This window comes from Trachemys scripta, chromosome 7 (genome assembly GCF_013100865.1).
Source record: "Trachemys scripta elegans isolate TJP31775 chromosome 7, CAS_Tse_1.0, whole genome shotgun sequence".
In the NCBI taxonomy this organism is placed as follows: domain Eukaryota; kingdom Metazoa; phylum Chordata; order Testudines; family Emydidae; genus Trachemys; species Trachemys scripta.
Window position 1 is genome coordinate 30965655 of NC_048304.1, and position 15366 is coordinate 30981020.

A 15366-nucleotide genomic window follows, 5' to 3' on the forward strand; every position below is an offset into this window, starting at 1 on the left:
ACAATTGGTAACCTCCCATCCTCTGCTCCTGCTAGGCAATGTTACCCTGTCAGAGAAGTGGGACTGTCCAGAGTAAGTGGTCATGAAAGACAGTCTGAGCAGGGAAATACCTGCTTGTCAGTCACAGTGACAGCTTAAAATCAAGTCTTTAAAAACAGCATGTAAGTTTGCATGGAGAGCATTGCCTTTATCATTGCAGATTTGTGTTTGAGTAAGGGCCTCTCCCTTCCATCACATCCCATTCCTTCGAAGCCTGAATGTGCCAAGAAGTCAGCCCTGTGCCCCAAAGGCCTAGGAATGGTTGGGATATTGCAACACAGAATTCTGATTTTGCTGGAGGGTTAAAGAGCAAGGCCACGCAGTGATGCACCAAGAAATATGATGGAGGGAGTCACCTGAATGGAGGAAGGCTAGCAGTCAAGGACACTCACTAACTGTAAAACGAGAGGAGCCTGTTTAGTGCTGAGCAAGTCTTAGCAAAAGCGACACACTGGGCAGAATTGAGTGAGCCGAACTCCAGAGACTGGAAACACAACTGCAGTAGCTTCAAAATGTCTATTAGCTAGGATGAAGTCATCACAGTCCACTTATTACACTACCGCCCCCATGGGTCTCATTTTCAGTGCAGCCCTTGTACGTTTACCCGAGAGGGACTGAAGATAAGTAACATTTGTCTTTCCCCAAAGCTGATACACCAGGTTAAATCACACCCCAGGCAGCCTTCTCATAGCTTCCCACACCAGTGTGTGGTGGCTGGGTACATCAGCCCCTACCTGTCACCAAATCTACTGCTGGGTCTGTGGTGCTTTCACAGCGCCCACTGCTGTGGTATCGAAGTACTGATAACATGGGTGACATGTCCTACTTACAATACAACAGCATCATCTGCAACTATCTTTGGACTAACTTCCACACCACAAATTGCTCTCTAAAGCTCTACTCTACAAATAAGCTAACTTCTTTAACAGCTGTTTAAAACTGCAATTGGGGAACCTGGTCCATGCCCAGAGTTTAATCTCCGTTCAGAATAAGGCAGATCCCTTTGTGTAGCCCCTAGATTAGAGGGGCTTTGTTTTTCCAGCCCTTGTAAATAATGTCTCCTGATAGGAGGTGCATGCTTTGGGTATTAATTGCTTTGCCTGCAGTATGCTGCTTCCGCTAGAAGAGGGCGCCATTGTCATTAATGGCAACACCAAGCTGAAGGATTTGCAGCAGTTCCCAACCGGTTTCCCCCTGCCGTTTATTCTATTAGTGACAGGCTGCTGGGGGGAGTTGGGGTAGGGGGGTTGGTAGGGAGAAGAGAATTGGGCAGCCAGTCAACCAGCACCACGCCCAGTAACACTGGCACTTGTCCATGCTCCCAGCTCAAACTCTGCAAGAAAACTATTCAGGTCTCCTCCAGGCAGAACAAAAAGAAAAGGAGGAATTTCCAGGGTTTATCCCATGTTTTTCATGGCTGCTTTAGATACGTTTAAGGCAGGGGTCGGCAACCTTTCAGAAGTGGTGTGCCAAGTCTTCATTTATTCACTCTAATGTAAGGTTTTGCGTGCCAGTCATACATCTTAACGTTTTTAGAAGGTCTCTTTCTATAAGTCTCTAATATATAACTATTGTTGTATGAAAAGCAAATAAGGTTTTTAAAATGTTTAAGAAGCTTCACTTAAAAATTAAATTAAAATGCAGAGCCCCCGGACCGGTGGCAGGACCCGGGCAGTATGAGTGCCACTGAAAATCAGCTCGCGTGCTGCCTTCGGCACGCGTGCCATAGGTTGCCTACCCCTGGTTTAAGGGTTTGGTGAAGCCGCAACTTTGAGAGGGAAAGTTTTTTGTTTTGTTTAAATATCCAGAGATGAACCCCACTAGTGTGGCAGCTTATTTAAAAACAGACCCAGCAGCGTAGTGTGTGGGGGCATTGTGGTTAAAAAACAAACCAAAAAAAAAAAAACCTCAAACTCTCCCTTCTGGCCATCTTCAGATTGAAACTGAGCAGAGAGCTAGCCGTCTGGTTGTTTTGGAGAAGCATAAAGGATGTCCATTTTCTCAAGTTCCTCTCCCAGGCAGTTTCTGCACCAGCAGCTTGGCATAATTGGTTTTCAGTAACTGTCAGAACAGCCAGAAGGGAAGTGTGGTAGGAGAGGAAGTGAGAACAATCTAAGATCTCTACGTTTGAATTATAATGCTGTTGAAGGCAGATCACAGGCTGCTGGAGAATTAGCGATTTTATATTTATCTTGTGCAAGCATTAAGGAAAGAGAGACAGGGCTGATGGATGAATTTTGATGAACATGGGAAGTGCAGTAACTCAGATCAGAGGTTAAGGAAACATTCCAGAATCTCTAACAGACTTTGGTTCCATCTAATTGCTCTATCTTTGCCTGCCTGTTTACAATTCCCAGCCTCCTGCTGGTCTGAGGATCATAGGCTGGAATCAGCTGCACCTTCATGTGTATACAGTATTCTAGCTTGGATTCTTGCAGCCAAGCAAAATATGAAAGCGGTGGGTTGGAAGGGAGGAGCCATATTAGGCGCCTGGATTCCTTTAGCATGCAGTAAGGACGCTACATGCACTGTGAGCACAGGACCAACTGCTCAGGTTGTGAAAGCAGATGCTTCAACCCCCTTTGGTTCAAAACACAGCCCTCTCCACTCGCATTAAACTCCTACACTGCACAGGAACCAAACTAGGTTAATGGAGTCCGCTTCGTTCTTTACAATTCATCCCCAGCCAGATCCAGAGCCCTCAGAAGAGGACAGAGGAGCCATTTACAAAGCAGCACAAGGCTGTTACTGTGAGAGACGGGAGAGGCGCTCTCTGTGCTACGAAGGAGCCTGGCAACGGGCCAAAGATAAATTTATAAAAAGCCCTTTTCAAATGGGTCGCTCTCTCCTGACCTGTAGAAAAATAGTTTATCCATGAAGAGATGCCTGGCTGTCAATCTCACATGTAACAATGCAGAAGGGAATCACGTCTGCTAGCCAAATTGCTGGAGAGAGTGAAAGCCAAAAACCACAGTTTGTCTGCACGGTATTAGACTAAAGGAGAACAAAGCCAGCCTCCCATAGAACAGGCAGGAAGAAATACACCGAGGGGATGTAACTGCCTGGGACACATTCTCACCACAGAGAATTTTGGTTAGCAATTCCTAGGTCATCTTTCTTATGCTGGAATTAGAATCCAAGCGTCTCTCAAACATGCTTTTAGCCCAGTATCCAAGGATAAAGCTCTCAGCACAACAGCCATATGAGGTGCCTGGATTTTTATGCCTCAACACAATGCATAATACCTCACTTTTATGAAGGCTGGCTTCACTTGATGAAAGCAATGCCTATGGGTGAAGTGTGGTCTAATTTTCACACAACAGCATCTTTTTGTTTGCTGCCCACACCTCAGGTGAGTAGGTTTGTCAAACTAAACTCAACTTCCACTTGGCTTTCATCTGTTACTTAAGCTTTCCTCACTTCCCTAGAGAACTGAGGGATTCATGACCTTGCATTTGTGAATGTAAGATCAATGATGGGATGCAAATCACTCAGGTCATTTAAAACCCCACTGAGATGTATTCTTGTATGAACACTACTGCACTGGCAGTCTTATCTACAGTTCCTATGGAAATATACCCCTCTGTGGGCTGAATAGAAGATTTAAGAGATTCACAGGAACTGGATATGGAAGGGTCTCATCTCCCAGGCAGTGCAGGATATAGAATTGCTCATTACCATGTATTGTCTAATGCCCAGTCCAAGCAATGCGTCTTCCACTGCTTCCCTTGGAACCTACAGATCACCCCATTTCTCTCAGTTATCCTCCCAAATAACTGAACTGTCCTTGGTGGTTACACCCTTTCCCAACTCATACTATCCTCTCCCAGGGCTGCTTCCATTGAATCTCAAAGAAGAAAGACACATGGTATCTTAATTTTTTTGAAAACATGACTAAAGGAAGATTACACATTCTGGGCCCCACCTCCAGCCGACTCAACCACGCTCTCGGCTTTCCAGCGTTTAATTGTTCCTTGCATTCAGCCAGTATCTGAACACCAAAACAGGGGCTGGTCACACTGATGCTCCAAAGACAGAAGCGATTTCATTCAGTGCAGTTCAACAACTGATCAGGACAGACTATGGCCCCTCGCATTAATGGAAATGTTACTGGTGTCACCAGTGCCGTTCCATTCACTTGAATGGACGCTAACTGAACCCAGCTATAATCTGTGCATGAACTTCTTCCCAATACCCTTGTTATTTTATGTCCATACACTAGATGGGGAGCTTTGAAAACCAGATTGAAATTCATCTTCCCAGCATAACCACACTGGAAGTGTGAACAGAGTTTTTATTCAGGCCTCTTTCCAATACATACTTCCCTGCCAAACCAAGCCTTTATCTTCTGTAAAGAAATTTTCACAATAACCTCTTACAAAATAATCAGTGCTTGTGTTTGCAGACATTTCGAAAATGAACCACATGATGCAAAAGCCTCAGGGGCTTCATGTTATTAAAAGAACTGTTTGTGGCCCTGAGTATTTGCTATTCTAGCGGGCCAGCTGATTTGTAGGTAATCTGGATTAACATAGAAGTACTAGTGGAATGGACATCGGTGGGTCTTTTATTCCCAACCTTCTATGCCCCAAATTATTCCCCAAGCAGAGTTCTGACCCCAAGACTCCAGGGAATCCACTTGGGACATTGCTATTATTTTTTTTACATGGAAGGCATTTAGAAAATACAGAAATGGGTAGCAGTAGATTCAGATTACAGAGCCAGAAGGGAACACTGGGATCTAGTCTGATCTCCTGTATAAACACAGGCCCACAGGGCTGCCCTGAATTAATTCCTATTTACTCTGATTCAAACCTTTCAGAAAAACATCCAATGTGGATTTAAAAAATTGCCAGTGATGGAGAATCCACCATAGCCCTTGGTAAATTGTTCCAATGGTTAATTCCTCACTGTTCACGATTTGCAACTTATTTCCAGGCTGAATTTGTCTAACATCAGCTTCCAGCCATTAGAACTGGTCAGACCTTTGTCTGCTCAACTGAAAGGCCCTCTATTCTATTCTGTTCTCTTTGTAGACTGATCAAGTCACCGCTTAATCTTTGCTTTGTTAAACTAAACAGATAGAGCTGCTTGAGTCTCTCACTATAATGCACGTTTTCAAATAATTTACAACTACAAGACAGACAGACGGACTTCAGCAAGCAAACAGCCCTGTTTGGAGAATGGTAGAAAGCACATGGACATTAATGAAGAAAAGTTCTCAAGGAAGGAGGAAAATATGATTAGAACCACCCAGAACCCAAGATGTGCTCTTATACCCATAATGCAAGTTGGCTGGTTTCCTTTGTAAACCTAGATTTCTAAGGGTACGTCTACACTACCCACCAGATCAGCGGGTAGTGATCGATCTATCGGGGATCGATTTATCGCATCTCGATCCCCGATCGCTCTGCCGTCGACTCCGGAACTCCACCACAGCGAGAGGCAGAAATGGAGTCAACGGGAAGGGGCGGCTGTCGATCCCGCGCCGCAAGGACGTGAAGTAAGTGATTCTAAGTTGATCTAAGATACGTTGACTTCAGCTACGCTATTCTCGTAGCTGAAGTTGCGTATCTTAGATCGATCCCCCCCTCCTAGTGTAGGCCAGGCCTAAGGGTATTAACAAGGTGAGTGTCTGACAAGCAAATAAGGACAAGAGACTGGTATTGTATTTCCAATATAAAACGTTTACCTGAAAACCCAGTCAGTAGCCTCACTAGGGCATGTTCTACTGGAGATCCAGCCACACTATCCCAGACAGCTTCTTTGGGGATTTCACCATCAGTACTAATGTGAGCTGTGGCAGGGGCGGGCTTCATATCTGTTTGCTGATGGATGCAGAGAGGTCTTTTCTCCAAGGGAGATTTCTGAGCTGCTGAGGGGTCATGGTCCTGTGCTTTTCTTCCCCCTCCCGGCAGGGAGATTTTACTTTGTGTTGGAGTCTGCTCGTCATCCAGTTTTCCACCTAGTTCTTTGAGGGCCTTAATTGTCAGCTGCTCCTGCTCAAAGTCTTGAGCTACCGTGGGAGATCTTTGAGAGAACAAAGGTTTCTGGAAGTTGCCCTTGTCATCAGTGATGCTTTGCACAGCATAATCACCATCCACTTTCACATCTGACCTATTTACCTCATCTTTATGAGGAGCTCTTCCTGGAGCAGTGGTTTTTAGAGCTGCAGTTTCAGCCTCTGAGAAGGTGTCTGTCAGGTCCTCCAGAGAGTCATTACCCTTGGACTTCAAGCATTCCCGCATGAAATCCGCCTCGTTCTCCCCACTTAAGGCATCTGGATGATCTTGTTCTTTCAAATTACCCAAGGGCAGAGAGAGGGGGACTCTCTCGTTCGGCATGTTTTTAAGATCCTTCAGTGGAGCTGCTGTTGGAGAAATGCTGAGAATTTCACCAGCCTTGAGTGGTTTCCCAAGGAGACCTGGATCCCAGTGGCCTGAATGCTGCATATTTATAGACGTCAAATCCAGAGTGGATGACTTGGGATATTTTGCTTCAGCAACTGGACTCCCTCCAACATCTGGATGCGCTTCTATAGTTTCAAAGTCATCAGTGAATCCCTGATTATCTTCTGGTGTCTGAGAGGGCAACTGACCCTCTCTGCTGTGTTTGTGCAGCTTGTTAGGTGCCTCTTCATTATCTGCAGTTATCCAGTCTCTTGTTTTGCCAGCAGTAACTGGAGCGAAGGTCAGCTTCTCCACTGGTGCCACGCCGCTATCTGTGGGTTGAAGGACAAGCTTCTTGTTTCCATAGGCCAGATCTACGGGCACATCCTCTATCACTGTGTCATCAGATTCGCCAGAGCTGTCTGCATCTGTGATTTCAGCCAGGCCAGAACTTGGCCAGCTCCCATCAGCCTTCAGTTCAACTGCAGTAGGTGAAGCATTCTTCATTTTAACAGCTTCTTTGTCCAGAGGAACATGTTTCTCAAATCGAGGCGATGCTAAGTCTGTATATGCTCGGTCTTTCTGCTGGACACTGACAGTAACAGGATGAGGCGAGGGTGCTTTGCATGCTTCTGTCCTGTTGCCTGCTGGCTGCGTAGGAGTGCCGCCAAACTCTTTGGAGGGCACTGCAGGTAGGTCTGAGGTTTCAGCAATCTTTTCAGAATGCTCTACTTTAGGAATCAAGTCCCAGTTCAACAGCTCATTCGTGAAGCTGTGCATCTCGCGTACACACTTGGACACTTCTTCCAATGCAGCTGTTGTACCTGAAGACTGGCGTGATAGCCCGGGTCCTGCTGGAATGCTGCTCCCGCTGCGAGGTTTCACCTGGAACTCACAGACACGGTCTTCTGGGATATCCGTAAGAAGCTCTCTCTCACTGTGCATCACCCAGTTGCTACTGAGATCGCTGGAGTTGCTAATTAATGAATCCTTGTACTCTTTATCAAATGCTGCTTTGTCGATAATCACCTCGAATGGCGATTCGGGAGAGTCTTTTTCTAGAGCAGTCTCCCCACCAGATGGAGTGGAAGACTGCGAATAGACACCTTTGCTCAGAGGTTGCTCAGCATCTTGCTTCTGGTCAGTCAGGAAAGTAAATCTGGATTCACTGCCTGTAGTGACTCTCTTGTTTTGGTCCATAAAATCTTGGTCTTTCAGTCTGCTTTGTTCAGCCTTACCATCTTCTGACAGGCAGATAATGGTGCCCCTCACATATGTTTGTTCTGGGGAACTAGTCGAAATCACTGGGCTGTAGGAATGAGGTTCTGCTCCAATAGAAAATGGGGAGCCTTCCGACCCAGGGGACCCAATGGATGTTGCCTCTATTCCAGAATCAGCACTTGGCCCACGGAAGCTATCCATTCTTTTGCTGTCTACAGCAACCACCAGTTCTTTCACGTCATTTGAGGGAGGGGGCTTGCTGTCTATTTCTCTGCTGCTGTCTGCCCAAGCTGTCAAGCCAGGGGTTTGATTTTCAGATCCCAGAATCCCTGAAGCTGCCTTATCAGAGAGAGAAGCAGTCCCCTCTGAGGCCAGGATTTGAGAGAGGGAGAGATTCACAGAGTGCAGTTACAAGTTAAAAGTCAAGCAGGCAACATGCTATCTTGGGATCTAGAGGAAAAAAGACAAGACCCGAGACACCAGCCTTGGCAAACATGCATGGAACTGCCAGTCGTAGGACAGGGAAGCCACTTTACACAAGAGGTTGCAATCTACACCAATACTTTCCAAGCTGCCAGTTTATAGCTGTGATTTCATAGCACATGAAGGGGAGTGTTAAGGCCTGCAAAATTAAGTACGCAAAGCAGCTGTGGAGGAACTTAGGCATGCGGAGAGGGTTAACAAAAGCAATACAAAATAAGTGTGAACTTCGCTGCGTGCTACTTAAGGCACTGATGGGATTGCAAAACAAACAGTTCCAAGAAGAGCCTAAATTCACCATCACCCAAATTAAAGTGACTCCTGAAAAAAACCTGAAAGCATCAGGACACTTGCACTCTAGTGTCAATGCTATAGCTATTGCCTCCGAACTATTCACCTCAGTATATGGAAAGAGTGAGTTCTAGTTCGCTTTCTATGTGGAGTGGAAGGCAACTAGTCCTCCCTTGCTCCACTCAAGCATGTGGGTAGGGTTCTGCCCTGTTCTTGCAGCAGGGGGGCAAGAACGTTAGTGGCAACATACCCTGCAGAGCTGGGATGGCAGTCCCATTCCAATAGTGTCTAGAAAGGCAGTCTGGTTATAACATCATCAGGTGGTGTCTCGTCTACAGCCCTCACAGTCTGAAGTGCGGGAGTTTATAGGGTGTGTGTGTCCCACCATCACCACTCAAATCTCCTTGAGCTTTGATGTGCTATGAGAAAAGCTTCACCCAGTGTTATTGCAGATTTGCTCAGAGCAGTTTCTCTGATTGCACTGCCAAGGGAACTAGTCTGGGCTACATGTGGTGTAGAGTCATTGGGGAAACACTCCCTCCAAACGGAATTACAATTGTGAAAGAAGCAAAGGTGAGGCCAATCCCGTTGCAGGTGGGAGCGAGTGCACCTCTGGCATAATTTAGGTCTATATGGCTGCTGTTCCTGAGTGATTCAGCCATGTTGATCAGCTTCTGAACAACTTCATACAAGATGAATCAGAACAAGTGCCTGGGAAAATATGTGCTGTATGCTAAGTTGAGCTTCGAAAAGCCCATCATAGAAGAAAGCTGCTCAATGCAGAGCCATTAGGATTTCACACGGAATGCTGTCCACTTCCTGATTAAGTTATTTACATTAAAACATGTTGCTGTTTCATATTGAACACAGATGTAACAAGGAATAAACCCTTGAGATCTGTCTTAACCTACATGCGAAGAGGACACCTGTGATGAAACCGACTTCCTTCCAACCACCACCACAACAGGCTTCCCAACACAACACTTCAAAGAAGGGGTTTAGAAAAATAAATGGCCAATTTATTTTAATAGTTTAGCTTATACCCAGATAACATTAATTTCTACTATCTGTTGTATGATCTGTTGAGTCTGGAAAATTTTCACTTATATCCACCTCCCTCTCTGCTGAAAGATGCAAAAATGTAGATTTTTTTTTTTAAGCACACTACCTATATTTCTAGCTTGTCCAGGAAGATCTGTCAGGATGTTGTGAATGTCAAATGTGATGCAAGTATGCTTTACACAGCTCCACAATCACACTTCAGGCAATATACAGCTTCACACATGAAAGTTAGTCTCCAATATAGGGTTAACATTACAAGCAGGACTGCAAATGAAGTAACATATTTGGATACAGCCTGTCTGCTGTGCGGGCTCTGTGCAACAAGCAGATATTGACGGGTCTTGCTACTATTATATGAAAATATTACTAGCATCCTAAAAGGGAAAGGTTTTGTATGGAAAGTTAACTTTTAGCCCTCTGGGGCACCTGGCACTGACCACTGTCAGAAGACAGGACACTGAGCTAGACGGACTTTGGTCTGACCCAGAATGGCCACTCTTATGTGCTTAAATGGCCAATAGGAAACACAGCTTCCCATGATTTCAAAGGGAGGTTTTGGAATCCCCATCAATGGAGGGTTAAAAGAACAGGGGGGAGGGGAGTTTGCGGGGTGGGTGCTGTGGTTCTCAACCTGCAGACCATGTAACACGTTTAAATCTGTTGAGAACCATTGTTCTAATGTAATGGTTTTTAACCTTTTTTCATTTGCAGACCACTAAAAAATTTTAAGTGGAGGTGTGGACTCCTTTGGAAATCTTAGGCATAAGTCCATGGACCTCCAGGGGGTCTGCTGACCATTGGTTCAAAGGCACTGTTTTAATGGATCTATAAAGGTACATTTCACCAAAAACAAGGGTTTACAATTAAAAGGTTCATCTGAAACACAGGCCTCCTATAGGTGATTGACTTGTATTTTCCAAATCAGAATATGCACAAAGAAAGAAACTAGAATCACACTACAAAATCCATATTCAAGTCAGGCAACTTGGAGAGAGTGATCTTTTAGTTTCTAGGGGGAAAACACTCAGATGTTTCTTATGGCTTGAGGGATAAGAGACTGAAGGAAAAAATTCACAGAGTAAGGCCAGAAGGGAACATTAGATCATAAAGTCTGACCTCCTGAGTATCACAGGTCAGAGAATTTCATCCAGTTTGCATTGAGCTCAAATGAGGCTCTGTCCCTATTCATTCATGATGCATTAAGGTGGCATGAAAAGCTGCCTTTTAAAAAACTGTCTCCTTTTGCTTTTTCATTTTAAAATGGAGGATCAAGACATCTCTACCCAGCTTCTCTATGGAAATATGAAAAATTGTTAGTATCTGTTTAACTGCAATGGCAAGCATACACTTAGGGAATACTGATCTGGTATGCAACTCCTCTGTTCTTATAGCCACAGGACTGTCAAACTGGACCAGATCTGAGTCCTATCTAGATCAGTATCCAATCTCCAAGTGTCCAGATGCTTCAGAGGAAGATGCAAGAATCCCACAACAGGTTTCCTCATTTATGAAGTCAAAAAACAGGTCAAAGGTACTAAATTGCCCTCTCGACACTTTAATATGAGCACTTCACAATATTGAATATATTTATCTTCACACCCCTTTGTGAGGTAGGGGAAATGTTCTTATCTTCATTGTACAGAGGGGAAATTGAAGCCTAGAGAAACTAAGTGTATGTTTACACTAGAAACGCTACTGAGGGCACAGCAAAAACACTGTAATGTAAACACTTAACTACAGGGATGGAAGAGGTTCTTCCATCATTGTAGTAAATCCATCTCTCTGAAAGGAAGTAGCCTGGTTGATGGAAGAATTCTTCCTCGACCTAGCACAGTTGACACTGGGGCTTAGGTCAGGTTAACTAAAAGTGTCTCAGGGTTGTGATTTTTTCATACCCATAGCAATGTAGTTAGGTCAACCTAGCTTTCTAATGTAGACTAGACCTAGGTGACTTGCTTATGGTCACACAGGAATCTGTGGCACAGCAGGAAATTAAATGTGGGTTTCCTGAGTCCCAGGCAAACTCCCTAACCTGACCATCCTTCCTCTTTGGGTTCAAAGCCATTTTAAGAAATCCTATAAAAGCTACCCTTAGAATGGGAGATATCTGTAGGAGCCCTGCTCAACTTACAGGTCAAACCAACTTGCTATGGACTCTTCCATGTGATAGAATTCAGTGTTGAGGTCATTTCTCTTTCAGATTTCAGAGTTAGCTTATATCTGATTCTCCTTCCGCAGTGTTCTGCATCTTGCTGTCTATACTGCTTGCTTAGTTTGTTTTCATAAACTCATTAGTAAAATTTGCTACTTTAAAATCTAACGGTATGTTAGCTGATGGAAAAACATGAATTTACATCAGAGATCTGTAGCATGCTAATAAAGTGGTGTAGCAACCACTACATACTTATCACTTTAATAGGGTGATAGACACTTGATTCAGAATCTTTAATAGCACGTGCACGCACACAAACACACACCAAGTGATTAGCTTAAAAAAATATTCAGGCTTTTTTTTGCCACTGAACTAATTTGTGTTATTTCTAATCCAAGCAAATACAACAGACATTAAGATTGAAGCTAAAAACGTGCAAAGCAGTATCAGCACCTGACAGCCACAGCACCAAGATAGGAAGTTAGCCAGCAGACACTTTGCAGTCAAGCTAGGTTGCAAAGGACTTTAGTAACGGAGACAGAATAGAAAGAAAAATGTTTTTTAAAAGGCTGTAACCGGCTAACAACTTTGTTCCCACCGCTTGCCCCAAAGTTCTTCAGTATTGCAACTTCCTATTCCAGATGCTTGGAGTGTACTGTGCCAGCTGGGTGAATTGGTTAGACAGGCAAATAAAGAATTTGTATTTCTGATACTGCATAGCAGGCTTTTCTTTAGATTATCCTATTCATGTAAGTCGGGAATCAGCTCTTTTCCTTAGCCCTTTTTCAAGGATGACCAGCTTGGAAGTTTCCTAACCTTCTAACTAAGGCATGACAATCTTTCATTCTACGCTGGAGTTCTGGTTGTCTCTTATATGCAGGTGTAACAATTTAGTCAAGTTTAACTGTGCACATGAAATCAGGGTTAAATTAGTAACTCTGGTGGCTCCAATAGACCCAACTTTTTGTTTATCAAGTTAAATGAACAGCACCTCCAATGACTGGCTGATACAAGGGCTAAGTTGATGCACTCATATCTTGTCTGAATACTTCTGGTGTTTCCAGCACCCGAAGTTTCCTAAATTTCAAAAGGTCTGGGCTGAAAAATTAGAATTGGTGGATGTAGGTCAAATCCACATGAGAACACACCTAGATTACACTCTTTCGCCCCATTTGGTTTTCAAGAAATCGGATTGCTAAGGGATTGGATCTAGTTGAATTTGCCTATAACTATCTTAGGCCTTGTCTTTACAGAAAACGTGTACCATTTTAACTATGCTGGGATAGTTAGGGCATTACAACATCCCTCCCCTCCCCAAGTGCAGAGGCATTTATATCAGGATAAAGGTGCTTCCTGCTGGTATACCTATTTCTAGTCAGGAAAGGAAATAAGCTTTACTGGTATAGGGCATCCTTCTACTAGTATAATTGCATCAAATACCAGGGGTTGTACTGGTATAACTGTCAGCTAAACATTACAAAATCTATGTGTAGACAAGCCTTTGGTTTAGTGAATGGCTTTGTTCCTGTAGAGCAGTGGTTTTCAAACTTTTTTCAGGCGACCTAGTTGAAAATGTTTGATGCCCGCAACCCAACGCAGCTGGGGATGAGGGGTTTGGGTTATGGGTGGGGGCTCTGGGTTGGGGAGGAGGGGTTTGGGGTGAAGGAGGGGGCTCTGGGCTGGGGGCAGGAGGGCAGGTTGGGGGGGTCAGGGCTCTGGGCTGGGATAAGGGGTTTGGGGCACGGGGGGCTACGGGTTTGGGGGGACTCAGGGCTGGGGCAGGGGATTGGGGTGCAGAAGGGGGGCAGGGCTCTGGGCCGGGGATGAAGGCTTTGGGGTGCAAGAGAGGGCTCCGGGTTTGTGGGGGGACTAGGGCTGGGGTAGCGGATCAGGGTGTGCAAGTGGGGTGTGGCCTTACCTGCGGCGGCTCCCAGTCAGTAGTGTACCAGGGGAGCTAAGGCAGGCACCCCGGAAGCGACCAGCAGCAGGTCTGGCTCCTAGGCAGAGGTGTGCAAGAGGTTCTGCGTGGCTTTCGCCTGCAGGCAATGCCCCCGCGCGCCCTCCCCAGCTCCCATTGGCCAGGAACCGGCCAATGGGAGTACGGAGCTGGTGCTCAGCACTGGAACGCCTAGGATCTGGACTTGTAGCTGGCTGCTTCCTTAGCCGGGCAGCACCGCTGACAGGACTTTTAACGGCCTGGTAGGTAATGCTGACCAGAGCCGCCGTGACCCAGCACCTTACATTCTGCGATTCAGGACTGGGTCGCAATCCACAGTTTGAAAACCATTACTGTATAGAATGGAAACTTAAGTCATTTCAGACCTCAAGCAGTTTTCCTAGCTTAAGTTCCTCCTTATATAACAAACTATGGGCCAATAGTTTATCTCCCCATCCCAGATTAGAAAAAGGTGGCATATTAAGGTATTTGTTGTCTAGTCTTTTCTATTCTGTCAGCTACTGTACTTTAGCATCCTATTAAATATATGGTTTAGAAAATATATTTGGTTGCTTCACAGGTATAGGATGGTATCATTTGCATTCATGACAAGACATGGGATGAGATGTGAAATGGTGAGAGAACACAGCATTCCCCACTCCTACCACTGCCTGAACTATACCGGTATCAATTTCCTCCAGGGAATCCACAGCATAAGCTAAAGCACTGATGCATTTGCATTACTGTACTTACTGTTAGATGCATCACTATACGGTGGATCAGAATTTCATACCAACAGCAAGCTACTGTGGCTACCAGAGAAAACATAGGGAGAGGCTTTGCTATTTTCTCTCCACAGCTGTTAGGTCAATGCCACTAAGACACTGCATATACTAGTAGCCCCAATACCAGTTCTGGTGGGACCCACTGTTGGCAACCAATTTAATCAACAGGTCACAATTCCCAGCTTTTAGAAACATTATCCTACCCAAGCCTAAGCAGAATTATTCAAAGAGGAACAATCACTTATTTTAACTCTGAGCTGAAAGGATTTTACTGGGATTTTCTAAACAGTTTTTCCACTGACCAGGTTACCAGCACAACATACACCTTCCACTAATACAGATATAAGCTATCATCTTTGTAAAATGCTTTCTGATGGATATTATCCCAATTCCACAAACTAGCAAATAAGGAGGGGAAGTGACTTGCCCAAGGCCCATATGACAAGTCAATATATCAAAGGTAGGGGTAGAACCTATGAGCCTCGGTCCAAGTTGTCTTCTCTAACTACTACTTCTCAAATTGGGGGTTGGGACCCCTCAGGGGGTCACAAGGTTATTACATGGGGGGGGGGAGGTTGCAAGCTGTCAGCCTCGACCCCAAACCCTGCTTTGCCTGCAGCATTTATAATGGTGCTAAATATATAAGAATGTGTTTTTAATTTATCAGGGAGGTGGGTCGCACTTGGAGGCTTGCTATGTGAAAGGGGTCACCAGCACAAAAATTTGAGAACCAGTGTACTAGACCATGCTGCCTCCCCTCAAAATAATGATGCACTTCTAGCAGGACAAGTAAAGCACAGTGTTCCCCTCCAACCTTCTCTGCATTGCTGGCAGGACTGCACCCAAGAAATGCGCAGACTACAATGCCAATTCTCAATCAGCAGCTGGATGAAAAGAAAAGCCACAACATACTATGGGCAGCCAGTCCTACATGTCAACCGACTGCCTCCCTGGATTGTGGTACTAATCCACAAAGAATTCAGCAAAAGACAAGACTATCAGTAGTTTCAC

The 15366-nt window shown here is 44.9% G+C and overlaps 1 protein-coding gene across 3 annotated transcripts in view; it reads right to left on the minus strand.

The window, feature by feature from the left end:
- RTN3 (reticulon 3) overlaps positions 1-15366 on the minus strand; it is a 35149-nt gene that overhangs the window by 7917 nt on the left and 11866 nt on the right. The window contains exon 3 of one of the 3 annotated variants that reach the window (XM_034776491.1): positions 5732-8014. The exons of the other annotated variants lie outside the window; for them this stretch is intronic. Within the exon in view, the coding sequence (XP_034632382.1) occupies positions 5732-8014 (2283 nt within the window). The remainder of the gene's footprint in view (positions 1-5731; positions 8015-15366) is intronic. 3 annotated transcript variants of the gene reach the window in all.